This window comes from Dendrobium catenatum, unplaced genomic scaffold, assembly GCF_001605985.2.
Source record: "Dendrobium catenatum unplaced genomic scaffold, ASM160598v2 fragScaff_scaffold_621, whole genome shotgun sequence".
Classification (NCBI taxonomy): Eukaryota; Viridiplantae; Streptophyta; class Magnoliopsida; order Asparagales; family Orchidaceae; genus Dendrobium; species Dendrobium catenatum.
In genome coordinates this window covers 6406247-6430759 of record NW_021319083.1, presented here as the reverse complement: position 1 = coordinate 6430759, position 24513 = coordinate 6406247, and the positions used below count along the sequence as shown (strand labels likewise).

Genomic DNA, 24513 nt, shown 5'->3' with positions numbered 1-24513 from the left:
ATGCCTCCACTTGAATGCATATAAAGTTATATGCAATACAAAATAATAAATTTATGAGATAAATTTGTGTTCGTAGCTCAATTATCATAAGACATAAACCATCTATATGCAATAACCATAATATCATTTCGAAGCATTTATTATTATGTATTAATTTCCATTAGTATCTATATATTTATTAAAATGCCTAAAATATCATGCCATATAAAATATCCAATGAATTGTGAAATTGCCTGAAGTACTGCCCCATTCTCTTTATTTAAAATATCATTTCTTAATATATATAATATATTCTTTGAAGTATTATAAAATATAAATATAATAATTGCAAGAAGTATTCATCTATTGAGCTCATTTAAATAAATTATTCAAATATATATATCATTTATTTTATTATTCTTTTCACAGGCATACATCACTTTATGCTAAACAAAAGAAATAAATGTCATGCCCAATATCAAACTAACCTCAATATTACAACATCAACATTCAACATTTTCAATTGATTCATTTCATTCAAATGTACTTATCTTACAATTCAAGTTAGGTTTGTTCAATTTTATTTTTAGGGGTGTCAAAACGGGTCAATGACCGAATTGCCAGAAATTGATCTAACTCGCATCTAGTCAACCCGAACCAAATATGTTTAATGAACGGGTCAAAAATACTAATCCGACCCCAACCCACTAGCAATCCAAATGAATTAAACTCGACATGTTAATCTATTTTTTGTTAATTTTTTCTTTAATTACTTATTAATTATTAAATTTAGCATATTTCTTTAAAAAAATAAGAAGATTATACTAAGAAAAAAACTAAAACATAACATTTTTGTGTCAAAAATGTATTCGCGAGTCAACTCGAACCCTATCTGTTTAATAAACGGGTTGAAGAAATTAAATTCGAACCCAACCTATTTATCAAACGGGTCAATCCAAACCTGAATTTTTCTGATAGAATTTGGATCAAGTTGAGGATCAGATCATTTTTTTGACACCCCTACTCATTTTCACGTGCATATTCTCATTTATCCAAGATTTATATGTCCATTACCTAATTCTAACATGACAAAAATACAGAAATAAAATATACTAACTACTGATTTATTGAAGTGTGGGTAAAAATTATTGATCATAAAAAAAATAAAAACTAGTTGACAAGAGAATAATTAGCTAAACCAACTCAATAATTTCTCCACTTGGGTCTTATTGGGTCTGAACAGGTCAAACTAACAGGTGCGACCCCAAATGATCTGACACGATATCATTCAAGGCCCACCAATCAAACCACCACTCTCATTAAATAGTTCCACCACACAGAAATGATCAAACAAATAATAACTCCAAGCATTTGTGGCACAAATTTTTTATCACATGAAACCAACGGTCCTGATCAATGCGCTGCTCCAACCAATCAGCTAAACCCACTGCCTTCTCCATAAATCCTTTCATAAAAGTTTCATATCTTCTCACAAAAGCAGATGCAGAGATGGTCAGTCCCTTCCTCTTCAATCTAATCACATTTCTGTGAACTCTCTTCGACTTTCCAGCAAAATACAACTTCGCTTTCAGCACTGTTATCTTGGCTTCTCGTCCGGCTTTCTTCTATAGGCTATTTGATTCCCCCTGAAATTACTTGAGATTTTGACCATTAGGAGAATGAAACAGCTTTATCTACGGAGCAGAAGTCTCCGCCGCTTCTTCTCCTCCCCCTCCAGCCGGAGATGTGCGGAGGAGAATGGCTCCGCCGCCGCCAGGAGAAATTCCGTTGAGCACGAGCCTGAGGCGAAGCCGGTGAGGAAGCCTACATGGAGGTGCTTCTCTTATGAAGAAATGCACAGAGCAACCAACGGTTTTCATCTAGGTAAAATGAGTTACCAATGTCTCAAGTTCTAATTTTTTGGGTTTTTCTTATGTCAAAATCAGTTTTTTTTTTCTGTCTGGTTCTTAGATAACTTGGTTGGGAGAGGAGGGTATGCGGAAGTTTACAGAGGAGAGCTTGATGACGGCCGGGTGATAGCTGTGAAGAGACTAACGAGAGCAGTCACTGATGAACAGAAGGAGAAAGATTTCTTGACAGAACTAGGGACTGTTGGTCATGTCAGCCATCCTAATGTGACTGCATTCTTGGGATGCTGCATTGATAAAGATCTTCATCTCATCTTTGAGTTCTCTTCTCTTGGCTCCGTTTCCTCCAATCTGCATAGTAAACAGCTGATCCATGAAAAAAAAAATACTGAATTCATTCATAAAAAAAAAAAAAGCTTAGTATGTGATTTATTTCAAAAATTTCAACGTTGCAGATGCAAATTCATCGCCAATGGCATGGAAGCTTCGTTACAAGACCGCCGTAGGAACGGCTCGAGGTCTCCATTATCTCCACAAGGGATGCCAGAGAAGGATAATTCACAGGGATATAAAGTCTTCCAACATTTTGCTTTCAGCAAACTTTGAGCCTCAGGTATATCTAATGATGTAAATGAAGAAAGGTTCTATAACTTTCTGAATACAACATTTGCATGATGACATGGTGTTTGATGTTATGCTTGTATTATTCATATTCGCTTTCAGATTTCAGATTTTGGGCTTGCAAAATGGCTTCCATCAGAATGGACTCACCGAGCAGTTGCGCCAATCGAAGGCACATTTGGGTTAGTCATTTTTCATTGCAGTGACTGAGATTTGAGTTCTTTATAGAACATATATGATTCATGGTGAAACTATGTTGATTAGATGCCTGGCGCCTGAGTACTTCACCCATGGGATTGTGGATGAGAAGACTGATGTATTCGCATTTGGGGTTTTTATCTTGGAGATTATTTCAGGGAGAAAACCAGTGGATGGATCCCACAAGAGCCTGCTTAGCTGGGTAGGTTTTATCATCTTGAACTTCAAAATATTTCTTTTGATATGCCTCATTTGGATGAATTTTCTGTGATTTTAGCTACTAACTAAAGCCGGGTTCACACAGGCAAGGCCATATTTAAATGATGGAACAATACAATTGCTAGTAGATACAAGACTAGGAGAGGATTACGATATTGATCAATTGAAGAGGCTTACCTTCATAGCTTCCCTCTGCATCAGAGCAAATGCAACATGGCGACCTTCCATGGCTGAGGTATGCGTTGACATGATATACTTTTTTTTTTTTTTTTTGTAATTTTTTTTTTTTTTTTTGTAATTTAGTATTTGAGCATCCTTGCAGATCATGAGTAGATAAATAGCTTTAAAAAAAATTATTTAAAAAAGTGAGTGTGCAGGTGTTGATACAATATAGACACTGGGCAAAATTTAGATGAATTAAGGATCTTTCACATCACAGAGGAAATAAAATATAAAAAAATTTAAAATAGAAAATAGGCCCTAAACATTTGGTCAGGGTTTGGTGATCTGCAGCCTTACATTCACATTTCTTATTATTTTCAGACTTCTTTCATTGAACATGGACTTTGCTTCTATATGAACAAGAAGCGCATTAAATATTATTGAATTGCACACAATATATACAAATTGTATTACTTTTTATCTTTTTGTTGGATTGAGAAATAAAATAATTTAATAAAATCTCAACATATATGAAACCTGGTGGTTTAGCTAGAAATATTGACTCTTTCTCTATGAGCTGGTGAACCAAATTCTTTACATTTAAGCTTTCTTCTCATATAACCAAGAGAAAAAGATAAAATCTTATCCAGAGTTATAAATTTAAATCTAAGATTTGAAAAATATTGCCTATTTCTTGTTAAATTGAGCACTTTCCTTGTAACTTCTGCTCCCATGACACATGATGCTCATGGAAGCAGTAGCTGGGTTGGTTGGAAACTTTATTTTAGATAAAGATATTGATATGCCACCACATTCATATAAATGAAATGCTCAGCTAAGCTAATGAAATAGTTTAATCAACAACTCCATAAAATTTCTTAATGAATTGGATGATGCCAGGTTTTGAATCTTATAGAAGGTGGAGATATGTCTTCTGAGAGGTGGAAGATGCCAGAAGAAGAGAAAGAGGAGGAATTCTGGGACTTGGATGATCTTGACGACTGTGGTACACCCACATCATCATCATCATCAATGGGAAGTTGATAACTTACTAGTTTATTTGTTCAAATCTTTATAGATAAGACAAGTTTTTGTATGTGCATAAAAGAATCAAATGCAAATGGAGAGGTGGAAGTGGAAACTTAAATCATTGGAGAGGAAAAGGAGGAGGAATGTACATAAATCAACCAATTATTTGTAATAGAGCGTGTTCTTGTTTTCTGCTATTGTTTAGCTTCTTTTTTTTTTTGTGTCAGGTTAGTTATATATATATATATATACGTAGAAAGTTCTTAAAAGAAAATTTTGGCCCTATCGAAACAACTTTACTATGTAACATAAGAGCTACAATGATTCACCCTTCTTTTTCACTTGAGAAGGTGGGGCTAAGGCTTCATTTGGGATGATTTTCTTGCTGCTTTTTAAAGCAATTTTTCAATATAAAAACTAAAATTTTTATAATGAAAAATTGTTTTAAGAAACAGTAAGAAAGTCATCCCAAACGAAGAGTAAGGCAAAGAGATGATTGTTATGTCTAAGACTCTGTTTGAGACAGCTTTCTTACTGCTTTTTATAGTATTTTTTTAGTAAAAAAAATTAATTTTTGTACTATAAAGCTGATTTAAGAAGCAGTAAGAAAGTCATCCCAAATGAAGCCTTAGTAAGGATGGCCTCTTCAAACAATAGAGAGAGTCGGTGGTGATCAACTTTGTACATCGAGTATTAGGAAGTAGTGCTCTAAACTATGAATGGATAAAATGAGGGTTATAATTCTTTGGAGGGGGGCATTATTTCATCTTAATAATAAAATCATAACACTCCATTGAACAATTCTTGTTAATCTCTCTTAATCATTTAGAATTTTTAGACCATCTTAGTACCTTAATTATGTTATAATTGACTGATTTAGGCTCATTAGATTCTTCTTGGTGAGACATTCCTTTCAAGTATTAAAATCTATTCAATATCTTTGCAATCAATAAACATTATTAAAACTTCTATTCAAAATTTGTTATCATTATTATTATTATTTTTCCATTGAAATTTCTATTCTTTTGAATATAACTTATCATTAATGATATAGAAAAGTCACAATACTCAATGTACAATTTTGCTATTAAAAGAAATTTCTTATAAAACTGTCAGACATGCCTTATTTGATAGAATAAAAAAAAATAAAAAAAATAAAAAAAAAAGTTTGATAGAAACACTCTTATGATAATTTGCCACTTTCATAGGAGAGAAGTTGGAAAGAAGTAAAGATCCAAAAATAAAAGAGCATATTTTTTGCCTAATACTTAATTTTACCTATTTATAAAGCTAATCATTAACAACCTTAATTTACTATAAACCACCTAATTCTCTAAAATCACAACAAATTTTTAATTTATATTTCTCACTCATAAATTCTTAAAGATTTTGTAAATACTTGAATTTAATATTTTATTTTTAAAATTTTAAATTTTAATTATATAAATAAAATAAAATGAAATAGATAAAATACATATAAATCTCCTAAAAATTTAACTTTATCTGCATTACATTAGGGGGCCGAGCCGGCTCAAACTCTACTCGTTAGCAAGAGTTAAACCAGCTTAGACCGATTTAGCAAATAATCAACTCTACTCATATACACCCCTACATACATCAACTTTCATTCAACCAAACAACACCAAACTACTTTCTAAAGAAATTTTTTGACATAGATTTCTTAACCTCTTTGCATCAAAAAGAAGAGATCCAATCAAGCAAAAGGACACAAATAATTATTGCATGTATAAGTGTCCTTATACAAACCGATAGGCCAATCATATAATTAATCATCTTAAGATGACCATTATGAAAAATATTTATTAACTAGATAGAGGAAGTTGAAAGTTGGCTTCATTTAGAACTGTTTTTTTACTGTTTTCTAAATAAGCTTTTTAATATAAAAATTTGTAACTATAAAAAAATTTTGAACTAAAAAAATTTATACTAAAAAAATACTTCAAGAAATAATAAAAAAATCGTCTAAAACGAAACCTTAGAGCCACCCCTTTAAAACTTTAGAGGCTTGTTTTTGATTATATTTATTTTCTTTCTTTTTTTATTTTTTGTACCTACCTTAATATTTTTTTTAAAAATTTTTTTTACATACCTTAACATTTTTTTTTAATTTTTTGTACATACCTCAACATAAAATAAACTTATATTTGATATTTTATTATTAATTATTATTACTTTTGTTGATAATGATGACAAATAATGTTAATCACCGACGACCATGACAGCGATATTAGGAGCCGACAGTTATGACGTACATATTCAAGATGAATTTTATTTTGAATAATAAAAAAATCAAATAAATTTCAAAAATTATTTTCATTATTTTTAAAATAAGCTTGGTTTATTCTTTAAAAAAATACAAATAAAATATACTTTATATATATATAGCCTTAGAGAATCCCTTGTCACCCATTAGCAATCAAGCAACTGAAGGTTCTAAGCTTCGCTTCCAGGCTTCGAATGAGATGAGAGAACTCCGCAGGACCAAAGTGATTCTAAAGAAGCATATTACACAACCTGAACCAACTTTTAGTGGAGCTTCCGAGAAGCCAATGGCCATAGATAGCTCAATTGTTAGCTTCACCATAGCTATAATGTGACCATTCGAGAACTTACAACTAGATAATAAAAAGAAAACTTGAAAAGTACTTTTCATCTACTCCAAAACAAACGCAACAACTTTTTGTATAACATGATTTCTATCTGTTTTAAAAAAAAAACTTTGAATAAGCAAATGCAAAGCTTCTTCCAGTCCAAAGATGCTGAATAATTTGGATATACAAACCATGATGATGCCTTGAAGTAGTGATTCTTCAGAGCAACCAGAGTTCTCCCTTTAGAAGTTTTAGGCTTCATTTGAGGAGAAATTATTTTTTGTTGTCCAGAGGCGAATTAAAACGGGCCACGTCGAGCGGTATACATCAAAAAAATGACGTGGCACATTCTGATTCAACTCTGGACGCTGTTTGGCGGCTGCACAGAATAATTTCACTCATTTAAGAAGGCAATCTTACTGCTTTCAAAAGTAAATTTTTAGTACAAAAATTCAATAAAGCAGCGAAAAGCAATGGTCAAAAATTGTCTCAAACCTTGGGACAGTTTTTTTATTGCATTCTGAAGCAGCTGTTTAGTACACAAATTTGTAGTTTAAAAGTTTTTGTACTTAAAAGCTGCTTTAAAAAGTGGTAAAAAGTCATCTAAAATAAAATCTTAATATGATGCATGAAAAAGTTCTTTTTCATTTACAGGTCAGATGGTTCATATTCTTGTATTTGAGAAGTGCTTCTACATAAATAAAATCACAATCCCAACTGGATAAAAGAAATTAAAGAGAGGAGGTGGCATGTTCATATTCACAGTTCAATAAGAAAAATAATTCTGAGATCAAATGAATAACACAAAACACCAGAAAAGTGCATGTAACAATGGATTAATATAAGATTAAAAACATTCAGGATATCCTAAACAAATCTTGGGTAGGATGAAATGATGAATTCTAAAATATTTTATTCAATAAGATTATAAGTAGATTGCATTACATAAAATATCTGTACTAAAATTTGTGGCTCCCATTCTAATGGATATTAGCCACAGGAAGTTCAGGTAAGTTGACAGTGCACTTAAATGAATTCAATGGTTTAATTCTTTTTCTTTTTTTTTGGAACAGGATATCTATCTGCTGCCACCTTCAAAGGAGGCGTATGGCGGCGTAATTAATCCCTGGATGGGCCTACCAGCAACCAGCCTCACAGGTGTAAAACCACACAATTATTTTCTCCCCGTTTAAGGAGTCGCGCCACTTAGAGAGGAATCGAACATGGATTGGGTGGTCCCCAATCACACTCGCTTACCAACTCAGCTAAGTCCGATGGGATTTCAATGGTTTAATTCAAACATATAAAATGCTAAATTATATATACATCTCCTAAAACTTTATTACATCTACCATTCCTCAATCATAGAGCTCCAAACTATTTTCTAAAGCAACTTTCTGACGTTAATTTCTTAACCTCTTTTCATGAAAAAGAAGAAATCCAACCAAACAAAAGAACCTAACTAAAATTATTGCTTGGATAATTTTCCTTATAAAAATAGATCAATCATAGAAGTGGTCATCTAAACATAAACATTTTGGCCGTCTACTTTATGAAGGATCCTGTAACTGCACAGTGGAAGATAGAACCGCCAACCTTAAAGTTCAGAGCATCACTTCTGTCAACTACCACTAGCATTTAAGGATCCGAAGGTGCTAATCTTTGCTTCCAGGCTTCCAATGAGAGAATAAGATAAGGGAATTCTGCCCCAACTTTTTGTGGAGTTCGCAAGAAGCCAATGAAACGCAGTTAGATCCATTATTAGTATCACTGTAGCTATAAATTGACAATTAGACAATTCATAACCAGATAATAAATAGACCTATGATTGAGCATTACATCAATACAGTTCTGACCGACAGGTTACATTCAGGTCACTTTCACCAAAAAAAATTGAAGGAAAGAAAAAAAACTAAGGAAATCCTAATTGGTGCACTGACATTTGTTCTTGAATTGCAATATATTTTCATCGATTGTGACAAGTATTAAAAAAATTGTTTTGGAACCAATGGATTAGGCTTAAATATCTTACCCATCCATCACAACCTGAAAATTGTATATAAAAAAAGGGTTATTATGCCGACTACAACAATTCAAAAGCTATACTCTCACTGCCTCACACAGTTTTAAAATGCCCCTAAAATTTAACAAAATTATAATGTTGCCATCTATGAGGCCCCGACACTTCTTCTGAATGAAATGTGCAGTATCCGACAAGTATCCGATACGACACGCATCTGACACGTCTCCAACAGATGTTAGACACACTCCGAAAACGTATCCAATTAAAAAATATTAAATACAAATTGGATACGCATGTCAAAAAATTGGACACACGTGTCTTAAATATTTTATGATTTTTTTTAATATAATATTGTATTTAAAATTTTTAAATATAATATTGTATTTAAAATTTTTATTTATTTAAATAATAAAAATTAAATTTCTTATTTCTTCTTCACAACATCAAATCATTTGCTCGTAGTCAATTTCATATTCATCGAATATTCTCATTTCATTTCTCTTGATAGCTAGCGACTTCGATTTCACACAATGCCCAACGTCATCTCAACATCGACGATTGGCGCCGTTATGACATAGACATTTCAAAACCATCTCAACATCAAAGTTTAAAACTATCTTGACATTGATGCTTGGCGTTAGCAATTTCTAAACCCACAACTTGATAGCTCATCCTTGTCTAATGTCGTCTTAATATCGATGACCAACGCCCGCTCAACATCAATGACAGACACTCTCTTGACATTGATGCATGAATGCATAATACTTCTTCATAACATCGATGCTTGACTTTTGACAGCATTGTCATCTCCTCTCATAACTTTGGATAAAATAGTTGTCTGTGATTAACTCACACATGACGCTCAAAATAAGATCAAAGCAGAATCAAGTAAACTATTGCAGCTATAAGACAGCTGAATCCATGGGATGGCAAACAAAACAACAAATAGCTTATATTAGATGACAAAACAAAATGATTCACAAACCTAGTCGCCAAGCCAAAGCTCAAGGAAAAAAAAACCTTAACCTTGAACATACCAAGAATATATGGTCATGTTTATATATATATATAAGAACAGATCTCTAGAAATAACTTATGTTTAACTCCAGAGTTCTATTACCAGTAACAAATCAAGCAATAGAAAAAAAAAAAAGGAGAAAGAAAGTAAATTTAGACTGAGATCCCGCGATTTCACTATACTAATAAAAAATATATGGGATTTCCTCTAAGCAAATATTTATAGCATAGATACAGTCACAATGATATAACAAACACTAAATATGTGTAAAACAAGTAAAATTATACATTAAGGCTAAACAAGAGTAAATAACCCATGTTTTTCCTCTTTCAGAAGTATTATTATCAAGCATATTCCACATATATGACTGCTTATTCAGCTAAATCTTAAAATCTAAGTTTCTAATTTGTCAAGTTTATTGCTGATTGAATGAATAAATAACATAAAATTTCATAATTTGAATTGATTTTCAGCATGATCATTTATACATTGGAAAATTGCTGCACGGTATTAATAATCATTTTTAGGTTTTGGCTAAAAGTATGTAGGCTTTAAACTATGAAATAGAGAAATAGCATGGCATAAAAACTTGACTTTAATATTACCTAGTATTGACTATATTGATCTTTGTCACATTTTATGTCAAGCTTGGGAAATATTTTTCTAGAAATTTTAAAAGTATTAGTTCTAGACACTCGGTGCAAGATAATTGCCATGATCTGCTGTATTAATAACACCTTTGCCATTAACATAAAATCTGACTAGCACAGAAAGAAAATAAACTAAGATAACCAACTACCCAGAAATAAAATAAGTCATCCATCAATAATCTTTTGATATTCCAACTAAGAATTCCATCAGTAGATTGATGCTCTCTCCAACCTGCTATTGCTTGAGTTAAGCTGTTCATAAATTGCTTCCTAAACTCAAAATGCACAAAAAATCACAAATATTGGATCTACATCTTCCCGTGTTGTAAGAATGCTTAAATCTTGTTATTGATAATAATGAAAGAACTAGAGCAACTCTTGATGAGTTTCAAGTCGAGAACTAGTCCTTGAGGAAGAATTTCCCCTAAAGCGAATTCTTTAATAAAATCATTCTGACTGGACAATTGCCAAGTTCCTATCTTTAAAAGACTTCAGATTTTGGGCGAGGTGAGCTGATTAGCAACTAGACAAGAATACAATTTTGTTTGGGACGGCTTTCTTATTGCTTCTTAAAGCAACTTTATAGTACAAAAATTTAATTTTTGTACTAAAATGTTGCTTTAAGAAGCAGTAAGAAAACTGTCCCAAACAAAACCTACATCTTTTGGGTTACTAACTTTTGGCAAATTGGTTCAAGTGCTAGCAACCTATTGAACCCGATTAATGATGGAAACATGACTTGACTAACTTTGCCCAAACAACCGTGTACAATAAAGATGAGGCAATTACAACAAACTTACAATACTATAGTCATGTAAGAAAGTAGATATACCAAATTGAAAGTTTGCATTTGCATCAAGAACACCAAAGGCGAGGCAGTCGTGATAGAGGTGAGGATGCCTATATCAAATCATCTCACTAATTTGGACCACCTCTACATAACTAAAAGACAGATTGTCTATCTTAAATAGTAGAAGCCAATATTTATTTATTTGACTGTAAAGGTACTCAGTTATGAGTCTTTCAATCTAAGCGCTAGACAAATAAAAACCTGGATAAACATATAAGACAACAAAAAATATATAGAAATAATACAAAATTTTTGAAAAATAATCAGCATATGCTACCAAAAATTGAAAAAAAAAAAAAAAAAAAAAAAAAAACTGGTCACATGAGAAATAGACTAGGCAAAGTAGATTTATGCGTGCAGCATCAAACAAAAGAAAAAAAGTTGCGTTTTCAATGCAGAGATCCGTTTAAACTAAGAAAACACATTGTTCAGCTCCACCTATGGATGTAGAGGAAAATTTTTCCTAGCAAGGGCAGAGCCAAAATATTCGCTTAGAGTTTGTACCTTCTCAAATAGTAAAAATTGATTGCAACTAAATAATAAAAAATCTTTTTTTATATCATAAACATTAAAACTTCTTAAGTTTAATGTGTGAGAAGGATCATGACGGCAAGCGTCCCTTATCTACAAGACTGGTTGTGGTTTTGTACGTTTGAAACCACACAACATAACACATTTGTGAAGACAGCTCCCATTCCTCCCCCTTTTTGGCTTATTCGTCTAATATGGCATGTGAATGGAGGAAGAAAGATGCCCTGCATCGTGGGAGAATGTGACATTGTTTCAATTTGGTAAGATGTGAGATTGAGTGTCTGAACAATAGTATTCCACATACGAACCTATCATCTACATCACCTAGTTTATTTGGATGCACGTTTGAAAGTAGCTGGAATTGAGTTACATGAAGTTTTGCTTGATTGTAAGTATTTATAATTCATGCATTTAAAAAAAGAATAAAAGATCAAAATAGTCTCCCGACTATTAGTAAATGCACACTGATTTTTTTTTTTTTAAATGCACACTGATATGAATGCATAAAAAGTTGAAAGAATAATTTTTTAGCTATTTGGCTATGACTGATGTAAAATCAATGTGAATCTTTAAATTGGTTTGATTTTTAGTTGTTACTAATTGTTAAAAAATTCTATCTGTTTTTTACTTGCTAGCCAAACTTCTTTTTCTTTTGATAGTTCCTTCTATTTCTGTTATCTAACTTCTATGAAGCGGGATCGCAAAGATGTAACCCACTCTCTTATCTGTTGGATAATAGTTGTATATAAGCAACCAAGGTTTATAATTGCGAAAGTGGGTATTGAAATAATTTTCATTCGTGAAGCAAGGTGTAAGCTTCAAGGCGTTTTGAGGTGTAAGCCTCAAAGCTTGGGGGTGCATGAAGGCATAATTTGTTCAGGGTTTTAGGATCTAAGTAAGTTTTAATAAAAATATATATATAAATAGGGAAAGGAGAACGCCTTGCGCCAACAAGACGAGGCGTGCCTCAAGGATGGCCTCAGCCAAGTTGAGACACAAACCTCATAAAAAAAAGCTCGAGGCGTAAGCCTCAATGACTTTTTCACTGAAATAGCACTGAGGCGCCTCATATTATACAATTTCAAACAACGTATGCAACTTCAAATTAATCCCATAATGTAAAATAGAGAATAAAAATATTGAGCCATTTGCTATTCTCCAAAATAAACTTAAAAAAAAAAAAACAATTAATGTGCAATTAGAACATACATCTTACCGACCACTCCAAGTATAGTAGAACCAAGAAGAGATGAAAATATCATTTATTGATGACCGCATTGACTCTACTTCTACATTTAAGTACGTGAACTTCTCTTTCATCAAGTTGCTACTTTATAGTGCTCATGTTGAGCCTTCCAATTATGGCACACCACCACATCCCCATGTTTCATTTTGGTTCCCTCCCTTTTCTTAACCAGCAAAGAATGAATGTAGAACATGTGGATATGATTGTGAAACATAACTAGAAATTCAAGATCCACGTAAGCACTATAAAATGCAAACATGACGAAAGAGGAGTCCATGTATTTAGCATAGAAATAAAATCTACACTAGAAAGGTTCATGTATAAAAGTTTGATACAACTCCATGAAAGTTTATATAACATAAATAATATGAAGTATTAAAAGTCACAACTTTAGCCAACAAATATACAAACAGAATTCTAAAATGATATCAATAACAAATAACCAAATAAATTAAAAGTTGCATATTGATTACTACAGCATACTCATAGCTTTCTTCGGCTACGTATGCACGCATCTAGACATTGATTTTTCTACATTTGATAGAAAATTTTGAATCATGCCCGCATTCATAAGCAAATTGTCATATATAATATAGAACTCATATTCTGTAAATTCTAAATTTTTTTACAATTATATAAGTTCTGTAACACTTTTATCTTTTACAGTTCTAGCACAAATCTAATTTTCAATGGTATAAAAAACTTGAGCTAAACTATCAGCTATGGCAACAATATATTAACTTAATATTTGATTAGACTGCCGGTTTCTCTTCCATACTACAAAACCCTTAGAAGAAGATAATGATTCTCTCTTTATCATTGGTGTCAAAAAATTGACAACGTTGCCGTTCGCTTTCATAAAGAATCGTATTTGACTAATCAAGCATTTAATGAGAATCATCTATTTCCATTTCCATAAAATAAAATTAAATAATTGACCAAGCTAATCTATTACATTTATAATGGTGCTCTGAATTTTTAGAATTTTTCCAATCAACTATTGCATGCTTGCCCTTCTCCACAAATGTTTTCTAACTTCATATAATTTGCAATTGGAATGTTCAAGTAAGATCCAACTTTTGGAAAAGACTAAAAATATATAGAAAATATTAGCGTCAAAAGAAAAATATAACAATTGGCTTGTTCATAAAATTGTATATAATCATACTTAAATAAAGGAAACATATTCTTCTTGCCCCCATCAAAATCATCTATTTTTTATCATTCCATGAAACCTCTGACTTCTTTTTTAATCTTGAATATGATTACATACACTGCTCTAGTACTGTATTTGATTCTTACACTGCTCTTTAGTGCATGAACATCAAATTTTCTTTCATTTTTTCAGCTGCTCCTCGATACATTACATCTTCGAATCCCTCAGCATTTTTTAAATTAGCATTCACAATATTACAAATAATTTATAATAGAGCAGTGAGCCATTTTAGATTCACAATCTACCAATAGTTTTTCCCTTAGGTTTTTGAAATTGTTGCATAATCATCCTGTGAATATTTCATGCTATATAAAAAAGTTATGCAAAATCCAATGTAACCGAACATACGCCAATAGTGAAATAAAATATTAGGTAACAAGAAACATAAAAATTTAACAACTCTTTCTATATGCTAACACCTTAAAAAATTAATAGAAATGTATTCATCACATCACAATTAACATAAACTGATAAATCTTTCTATTTGCTGACACCTTTAAATAAAATAAAAATGAGTTCTTTACATCATAACAAACATAAACAAACTTACAGCTGTTTCTACAAATGATGCTTAAGGATTTCAGTGTTACATGAAAATGCCAAGAAGGGGTTGTGAGTAGATGGAGACACAAGTGTTAAATAATTAATGTGGAGCGAACATGCAGATCGACAAAGTTGAAGGCAAAGATAGTGTGTGATCGACAAAAAGGAGCTGAAGCCAGGAAATAGAGGGAGGCAACATAAGCAAGGAGAAGCAATGGGCACAATTAGGTTTCATCAACCACAATTCAGGGAGCAGATTGTGCTGTCATGATCGAAGAGGATCAACTAATCATAGCTAAATTAGGGTTTGTGTGAAGATGGCGACATTGTTAGTGAAGAGGAGATAGATGTTGTGGCAAATGTGAAAGGAGACTCATTCTTGTGCAGGAAGGAAAGTGAGTAAAATGGATGCATGAATCGCGATCTATGATGCACTGACACTTCTCTTCAAAGAGGCGTGCAGTGTCTGACACGACACTCATCCGACGCTCCTCCGACACATGTCGGACACGCCGAAAATGTGTCCGATTAATAAAAAATATTAAATACAAATTGGACACGGATGTTCGACACACGTATCATAAATATTTTATGAATTTTTTTAATATAATTTCTTATATTCAGCGACATTTAAACTAAATTTCTTATTTCCTAACGTCCGCACTTAATATCCATTCATCGAATATTCTCATTTTCATTTCTTTTTGGCAGTGAAGGTATTTTCATCTCCTATTTCGGTGACTGATAAACGACATCAACGCTTGACTCTCGACATCCTAATACTAATCATTTTGCACAAATTCTAGTTAAATGACTTATTATTTCTAAATTATTTTAAAATTATACTTATTTAATTTGTATACACTATTTTTAAAATATAAAAACTATAATACAATGTCCAACGCATGTCTGTGTCCTATATTTTCAATAATTGACGTGTCTCATGTTCGTGTCCTATCATATCCATGTCGCCGTGTCCGTGTATGTGCATCATAAATCGCGATTTAAGAAGTGAGGTGATATGCTATCAATAAAATAATAGAAGAGTATAAGACAGGGTATTAAGAAATCATTTGATTCTACTAACTTTTTATTACAAGGAAAAAAGAGTTTGAGGAATTAAAAATGCATTAGTAATTCACTTTGTATTTAGTATTCTTCATTCCAAACATAAAAAATATATCAAACCCCAGCAGTTTATTTATTTTACGCCCCTAATAATTGCAACCAAACATCCCCCTTTGTGCTTTAATTAATCATTAATATTTCATTAGCCTAATTAATAAATATATTCTAAACATTCAATATTTAATTAAATTGACTATATTGATGAAGTAATATGCTCATAAAAAAAATAATTATTACAAAAACTTAGTGAATTAAATTAATGAATTCTTCAATAGACTGATTTAATACTTACTCTACTAGAATAATTTATCATTTTGATTTTAATCATGAATAGGATTACTAAATCAATCAAGTAATTTAATGCAAATATCGATTTGCAAATAAATTAAATTAATTATTAATTTCATAATTAGATAATGTAAAAAATTGCATTTATTTATTTCTAACAATTTATTTGATCATCGATTAGCCTAACTAATCCACAAGTATTATATCAATCTATTAACTAACCATTCTATAATTTAATAAATAAGTTCATTATTCCATTCCTAAATTGGTAACTTATTAAGCAAAAAAATTTCTTGCAGCAGTAGCAAGTAATAACCACAAAGCCAACCCAGGAAGGACATTAATCCCAGAAAATATGTAGAACAATGAATTAACTTAAAAGAATCAAAAAGACAAATTTCATTAATGAATCAACACAAGATACTGGTTTAGCCATGTACAGGAAGATGTTTAGTGCAGGCTCGTGACAACTAAGAAAGAAAGTAAAACAAAGATTGATTTCTGAGGAGAATCCCCCTTCTGCTGAGAACGAGCAATCAAGTTGAAGTACCTTGATTCTGATCAGTAATCATTGTGGTGTGATCGCCATCTGTTGTTTTCTGTTTCTTTTTATGGGAGAATGTAAGTTCTTCGAGGCCATCCCACATTCGCTTTCTTCTTGAACTGGCAAAACTAACGTCTTTACTAGATGACATGGATGCAGATGTCATAATATCAGCGTTTTCATCACCATCAATATCTAGCAATCTACAGCCACTTAAAGCTTCCAATAACTTGTCTGCTGGAACATTGGGGGTATTTCGTAGACGATCTTTGAAATATTCCAACAAAACAAAAGCAAGAGCACGAAGCACCTTGAGATCAAACTTTTGCGTTAAACCCGTATGCCCTATATTCTTTGCTCGTGTGGTAGCCAGATCTTTCAAACTAATCAGAAAATCTAGTTCACATTCTGAGAGAGAGGCAAGCCACTCTATCTCTTCAGCACGAGTATGTTCTCCACACCCATCTTCATTAGCTGCTTCAGCGTTCTTTGATGGCGCCATTCTTTCGAAACTTAAGGACAAGCAGGCTCTTTGGGGCTGTTTGGTAACAGAATTTGGGCAGGATTTTACTTAAATCCTACCGAACAGACAACTTTAAAATCCGGCGGATTCTGAAAACCCGCTTCCCTGTTCACCTTAAATCCCTGATTTAATAAATCCGCGCAATGTGCCGATTCAACTTAAATCCACGCGTTTCACGAACTCCTCTTCTTCACAAGCCGCTGGCCCTGTCGAAAGCCTTTCCGGTGGACTTCCTCTCTCCTCTGTCGTCTAGGGTTTCGGCTGTAGCCGGTAGGAGCTGAAAGGCGCGAGGATTCTGGAGATTAGGCAAGTTTATCGAAGCAGTGGAGCTTATAACTGGAAAGTTTTTACACCCATTGCTCCCTTGTAAGCTTATTGAAATAGCTTTTTATAATAATTCTTGGTTATATTATTATCCTTTCAAACATTTTAAAAACTGACCTTATCTTATAGTCACTCATCTCAAACTCGTGATTTTTTTTTTGGAGACCTTTTGAGCGAATTAAGGCAATTTCACATACACTTTACATATGCAAGCTTCAAAATCAAAACCTCTTGGTTGGTAGTCAAAGATATGAACCAACAGATTAGGGTGAACTACGTCAAACTCATGAGTCATGCTTACTCTTTCAAATTCAATTTTTTATATGAAATTTATAGGAACCGACACTTTTTTATTATTTTATTAAGGATGCTTAGAGCCTTCATGGTACAAGAGATTCAATTTTCTCCTTTTGAAATAACCCTAAACAATATCAAAACTTTTAGAAAGTAAATATTTTGAGTTCTTCTTCCTACATTGCCAATACCATTTTCGATCTCAAGCATGAGCAACAAGTTATTATAATAGTTTAGAAAATCAACCACTTAATCATGATATCCTTCAACTTGCTCTTCACACTCTTTGATGCTATCATATGTGAGAATAAGTAGATCAAACAACATGCAAAATGTACTTGGCTTTCAAAGGAGAAGATGCATCAAGTCTTTGTATAAAAAATTATAAAATAGAAGGAGCCACAATACGATTACAGGGTTCTCTACTACTTTTGGTCAAGTTTGTACTTAAGATTAAATTGCTTTTGATATTAATTCACATAAGTTAGTAATTATTATGACTTAGGCTCTTTTCCTATTCTATATACTGTAATGAGTTAAATTATGTGGTCTCCAACTTGTATGATTGAATTGATTACAAATATGTGCTTTGTGAGAGTAATGTACTAATGTCATTTAGATTAAGGAGGATTAACACTTGAAGCTTATTTATATTAGATCAATATATGTTGTATATCTTATCTCATTTAATTGTACACATATATATATATATGAATTTAGTTTGTGCATCTAATTATTAAATTAATATATTTCATCATTATTTTTAATATGAGGGTTTGATTTGCCAAGATTTTAAAATATATCCATAGTATCCTATTCCACACCCAATTCACGCCCTCTTGGTGTACTTTTAATAAACATAAAAATTGTAATAGTGCCTGAAGCTTCGACATATTAACTGCTACAACCATAAGAAAATCTGAAGTCCTAACCCTAATGGGAAGTCTACATTGATTTTTATGTAGTTGTTGTATCTCAAAGTTTTTCCTGAGTTATAATTTTTAGGTGACAAATTTAGATTTGAAATGTTTTTGGAACTCTAGACATTAGTATTAAAAATTTTGGGCCCAAATAATATGGTTCATATGATCATTTGAATTGTTTATTCATGAAGATTAATACAAATTTTTTATATTGATACACCCACACATATGGGCTGATAATTTATGAATTTAGTATGAACTCATATGAACTTTATTTTCAATAAATTTATACTCAATAAAAATGTGATTCGAAAAGACAATTTCAACTTGATCAAAATCATGTTTAAATCCAAGTAAGTGTAAAGTAAACACACGTACACATACAAATTCTTAATGCCTTTGAAGGGGGTCATACATTCTCTAACTTTTATGTGTTTATAGTTAAAATGAACATCTTGACAATATAATTTTTATTTTTCACGGCACAATTCCAATTTTATTAAACTATTAAGATATCCAAAAAAATAATTAGGGGTAGATTGTTCAATGGAGTGCATATGATTCTTATAGATATGACTTCATTGTTGCCTCCACTAAATTATGAGTATGACTTATTCTTACACATTTGAGGAGAACTTTTTGGTGGAAAGAATTAATGAACTTAAGGAATTGTAAAGTTATGATGGTCATTTGGACCCATTGGTCACCTTTCTTGATTGCTTGGTTTCACTTTTGCTAAGAGGAAAACCAAGAAAACCACCTTCTAGCACCTAAATTTGGTATTTTCATTCACATCCATTGCAAACCAATGCTAATGACTATTTTATCTCATTTTTTAATGAGGGTGATTAAATCCTCATTTGTAGAACCTTAGTTTATAGGATTTTCTACCTTAATGTAGGGACTTCCTCGTAGGACCCATATAAGTGGATTTCTAATGACTTAGCATTGAATGACCATAGAAAACTTAAAATACTACCCTTGAGACTTTCAAATTAGTTAACTCGGCCTAGCCTATGAGATATCTAGGACACTTAAGAATCCATCTTAGACTTTTCTAAACCAATTTGAAATCATTTAACCTTAAAAAAGTAATAGGATTGAGTACAAATTCTAAAACCAAAATCTAAATAAATTTTTAGGTGACTCTATGGGTTTAATTGAGCCATCCAAATTTAAGTTAACCTTAGTCTTGCCTAAAAACACCCCATGATCCTAGGATACTACCTATTAACACTAAGTAGGCAATGAAACCCATTAGGTCAACCCTACATAAAACATACAAAATTGTAAAAAATACTAAGAAAGTTTTGCCCTATCCAAGTACTATGTAGCTCTTCTTTCGCCAATCCAAGCTAATCCATGACCCTTGGAATTGCCCTCGGAATTGCCCTAGGAACCCTTATGTTATAGCCACTATTCTAAAAACTAGTTGAGATAGTGTAAGAATTTTTGCACATTGTAATTGTTGGTAAAATTTCAAGTTATTTAATATTTAATAAGTTTTGAGAAGTCCGTGACTAAACTGAAGAAAGAATTAAATGCTTCTTAAAGAGCGCGACGACGCTTGGGGTGGAAGTGTTGTGGCGCCTCTGTCTCGGCTTAGGGAAGAAGTTGAACTAAGAGCTCATCAGTGCTGAAAAGGAGCACTGTGGTGTTTATCTCTCTATATGAGTGCATCTTGAATATTTAAAGGTGGTGTTGTGATAGTAGAACATGTGTCGTCATTATAGTGGAAGATGTGGTGTCACGGTGTTAGACCCAAAAAGGATCTTTTTATATATAAAATAATCAATGTTCACTATTCCATTCACCCCTCACCTCACCGAACTGTCCAAAAAGGAGAAGATAAGGAAGAGAGAGATTTAGATGCCCCAAAGTAAGATTTATCCGTCGAGCCAATTATAGAATCTATCGAGCATGAGGTAGACTCCCAATGCTCTATTTTTTATTTTAATTACGATATTTTTATGAGAAGTTATGAAATAAAATGTATTTATAGTGAGTATTTTAAATTTGTCACAATGTAATTTTTGATATATTATAGAATATTTTATTATGATCATTTTAACTATAATAAATTAATATATCACTGATTCATTTTATGTACACAAAATTTTGAATATTTTATAATGATGACATTTTTGGCATTAATTATAATTCATTAAAAGTTTTAAAATGATATTTTAAAGAAATTTATAAATGATTTTTTAAATGGTAAATGTTTAATGTGTAGGCCAATTATACATGCATCATCCTCTGAAACGTGGTACACATGTATTCATGTTCAATATTATGTATATTTATTAATTATATTAACCTTTGCATGTGCAAGCATGTTCGTGTGGTGAAAGTTATGTTGTGGGAGACTACTAAAGTGCATGCACGTTTTGTTATACAAGCTCAACTTTCTATTCTGTTATACTTCTGATTCTGACCTTGTCTACTTTATATGGATGTGGGAGGTTTTTTTTGCTACATCTATTTTATATGGATGTGGGAGTTTCAAGAGAATATAAGTAAAAGTGGAGTTATAAGAAAAATCAAGTTTGTTTCCTTCACCTAGTGAGGGTTGAGCTTGGCTGGTATAAGTGGAAGTGGAGTTATAAGTAGCGATAAGGACATGAATGTCATAATTTGTATGTTGCATGTTCTGTTAAATGAAATAAGTTTAAATACAAAGAATATTATGTTGATAAGTATATTGATCTTTATGCACAAGCATACTTTGATATTTCTATGAAAGTATAAGTGAAAATATGTATTCTGTTATAAAGTGTACTCTGCTATCTACAATTAAAATTTCAAAATAATATTATAAACAATCCCTAGTAATCTGGTTAAATTTTAAAATAATAAAAGTATGCTCTATTATTGAATTTGTTGTCTACCGATAAAGCATTTTTTTTTTGTATTTCTGATATTTGTTTATTTGCATTCCTTTTATTATAATGCAATTATAGATCCATTTATCTGCTTGAATAATTGTTACAACTCGAGCTCACGAGTTTATATTTTTGATGATAACAAATATTGCAGCTCACATCATATTTTCTACTTGTATTTGTAATATTTTTTTGTTTGTGTGTGTACTAACTTTTCAGGAATACCATGCACCATCCAAGAAATATTTAAGGCTCAAGATTGAATAGAATAAGTTATGATGTAACATTTTTTTTAATATTTATTGATGTATTTTTTATTTCTTGAGTCATGTCCTATAAGAGTGTATGTTAGCTTGGTGACCTTACACACACAAACTCAGGGGGAGTGAGATTGAGTATAAATAAGAAGTTCAATTTTTGAATTAATTATACTATACGATCAATTAGGGGTGTCAATTTTGGGTCACAGGTCGGGTTCAGGTCGAACCCGGACCCGGATTCAATCGGGTCGACCCTAACTCGACCCAAGTAGGCAAACAGGTCGAAAACTCAGACTCGACCCATCGGGTTGCCGGGTTGACCTGACCCGACACGGGACGTGAGCTCGGGCGCACAAGTAGGCAGACGCAGGGCGCACAGAAGATGCGCAGATGCGGGGGAGCACGCGGGCAGGGCGGGTGCGCGTCACTACGCGACAGGTTTGCGGCGAACGCAGGCGTGCGACGGGCGCACAACAAGCATGCAGTGAGCACGAGGGCAGGGCGCACGCGTGCGGGGCCGCGGGCTGTGCTGAAATGACTCGCGAGCGGGCAGCGGTAGCTGTTCTAAGCGGGTTTCCGGGTTGACCCGCCAACCCGTCGGGTCGAATCCGAAAACCCGAACCCGACCTATTTTGAAATCGGGTCGGGTCCTGGTTGGGTTTTCGTGTCGTGTCAAATATGGACACCCCTACGATCAGTTTATATAACTAATCATACTGAATGATCTAGAACATCAAGGATGATCAATTATGATAATGAAAAATAGACGCCAATCATAATTTAGACATGATTTTGAATTTCATATTTTGTTTTAATTATACAGGATGATGTATATCATACTAGATGATCAATAAAATTATGCTTAAATTAATCATGTGATTAGTCAGTCAAATCAGCTTAATTTTGATATTTGAATCATAATATACGATCAGTAGAGACGATTTTTGGTCTGTTAACCCTAATTTTGTCAAACCCTAGGTTCAAGGAGTTGACCTGGTCAAATTGACCAGGCTAGGCCCAAAGACCCCTCCCAATTAATTCCCTGGGTCAAACCAAATATGCTGAGCCCATATCCGGGCCCTGGGTCAACCAGGGTTGGCCCAAATGGACCCATACACCCTACCTTTTGATTTCAAACCCCTTTTAGAGTTTCTCAAGCTCTATTCTCACCTCCTTTGAACTCAGTGGGCTAGACCCAACCCACTATGCCCTGACCCTTGTCCTGGGTCAACCCAGGTTGACCCAATTAGCCTGGATGGGTCTAAATCAAGTTCTAATCAATTCAAAGCCATCTTGAGCTCTCATCTCTCATCCCTTGTACTTAGTTGACTCGGTTGACCAGGTCTACCATTAACTTGGTCAACCCAAGTCTTAATGGGTCGATTTGACCCATTTAAGCCCTTTTAAATCCCTTTTAATGGCTTATATTATTTCCTAATGAGCTCTCCACTCAAACCCATGGCCTAATCACCTTATTTCCCTCCTATTTAGCTCTTGATCTCATCCCAATCATCCATGAGAGGGATAGGGCTTTAAATATGAGAAATTAGGGCTCTCCTTGGATCTTTTTTTTTTATCTCTCTTTCACTAAGCCTCCAAGAGTTGTGAGACTTCGTGTGGGAGCCCCCTCTGCATTCTCCCATCTTTCCCGACCAAAATTCGTCGCAAAACCCTCGCCGGTGGTGAGATCCCTGGCCAACTGAAGCTAAAAGCATTCCAAGGCTAATTCTTGATGATCGAGAGCTTGTTTGGTTGCAGTTTCAACTAGAGAATTGTATGAGGACAATTTACAAGCTCAACCGTGTCAAGATCTTGAAGATCCAACGGTTAGATTTTCTGAAAACCATTAGAATAGGTCACTACACTTAGGGTTAATTAATTTTGTTTTTAACGCATTTTAGACCGTGAAATTTTTCCTCCATTGATGCTATTCATATGTACAATATATATTTAAAATTTCATTCGTTTTGATCCACCCGATCGAGAGAAAATGTGAGAATATTGTTTTAGGGTTTCATTATATACTATGTTTGTGTATTACGAAACGAGACCGTTGATCTTACGATCAATGGTCCAGATCGTGCTGTCTCGCACCCCCGTCTGACCTTATATCGACAGTTGATCGGATTGCGGTTTTTCGCCTTGATTAGAGTCGTTGAATTCAAACCATGCGGAATCAACGACTCGGATTGATGCCTATGTGGTTAAGTGATGCAGACCGCGCCGCCGCAATCATTCTCAATGATTGCGTGGCGGCGCAATTATTGCCAATGATTGGCAGCCGCCGCACGATTTTGAATGAGCAAATCTCGAGCAGCCATGTCACCTGACCGCCCCCATTTTTTTAAATGAGTTTTAAATTGATTTTAAATCTTCTTTTTTAGAAAACTTTAAATTTTTTTTAAAATTATTTAAAAATCCAAAAATTGCAAATAATATATCCTTATTTTCAGAAAATTATTATCTTTAATTTAAAATGATAATTAGTTTAAAATATTAATGATATTACAAATAATAAAAATTATAAATTTATCTCTATATACTTAATTAATAAATAATTATATATGTATATTTTATTA

The 24513-nt window shown here is 32.9% G+C and overlaps 2 protein-coding genes across 2 annotated transcripts; one reads left to right on the top strand and one right to left on the bottom strand.

Annotated features, from left to right (window-relative positions):
• The first annotated feature begins 1452 nt into the window (after positions 1 to 1452).
• LOC110093048 (probable receptor-like serine/threonine-protein kinase At5g57670) lies at positions 1453 to 4273 on the top strand. The gene is made up of 7 exons (XM_020817799.2): positions 1453 to 1863; positions 1951 to 2205; positions 2303 to 2460; positions 2571 to 2650; positions 2733 to 2868; positions 2971 to 3120; positions 3948 to 4273. Exons 1-7 carry the CDS (start codon positions 1659 to 1661, stop codon positions 4089 to 4091), a joined length of 1128 nt encoding a protein of 375 aa, XP_020673458.2. The 5' UTR covers positions 1453 to 1658; the 3' UTR covers positions 4092 to 4273.
• A 12278-nt stretch (positions 4274 to 16551) lies between these two features.
• Positions 16552 to 17550, bottom strand: LOC110093056. The gene has a single exon (XM_020817818.2). The coding sequence runs from the start codon at positions 17225 to 17227 to the stop codon at positions 16718 to 16720; it is 510 nt and encodes a 169-aa protein (XP_020673477.1). The 5' UTR covers positions 17228 to 17550; the 3' UTR covers positions 16552 to 16717.
• Positions 17551 to 24513: the final 6963 nt, after the last annotated feature.

Coding starts and splice junctions, on each gene's coding strand:
- LOC110093048 (XM_020817799.2), top strand. CDS start 1,659: ATGAAACAGCTTTATCTACGGAGCAGAAGTCTCCGCCGCTTCTTCTCC. Junction 2,651..2,732: donor CCAATCGAAGGCACATTTGG/GTTAGTCATTTT, acceptor TATGTTGATTAG/ATGCCTGGCGCCTGAGTACT. Junction 2,869..2,970: donor ACAAGAGCCTGCTTAGCTGG/GTAGGTTTTATC, acceptor GGGTTCACACAG/GCAAGGCCATATTTAAATGA.
- LOC110093056 (XM_020817818.2), bottom strand. CDS start 17,227: ATGGCGCCATCAAAGAACGCTGAAGCAGCTAATGAAGATGGGTGTGGA.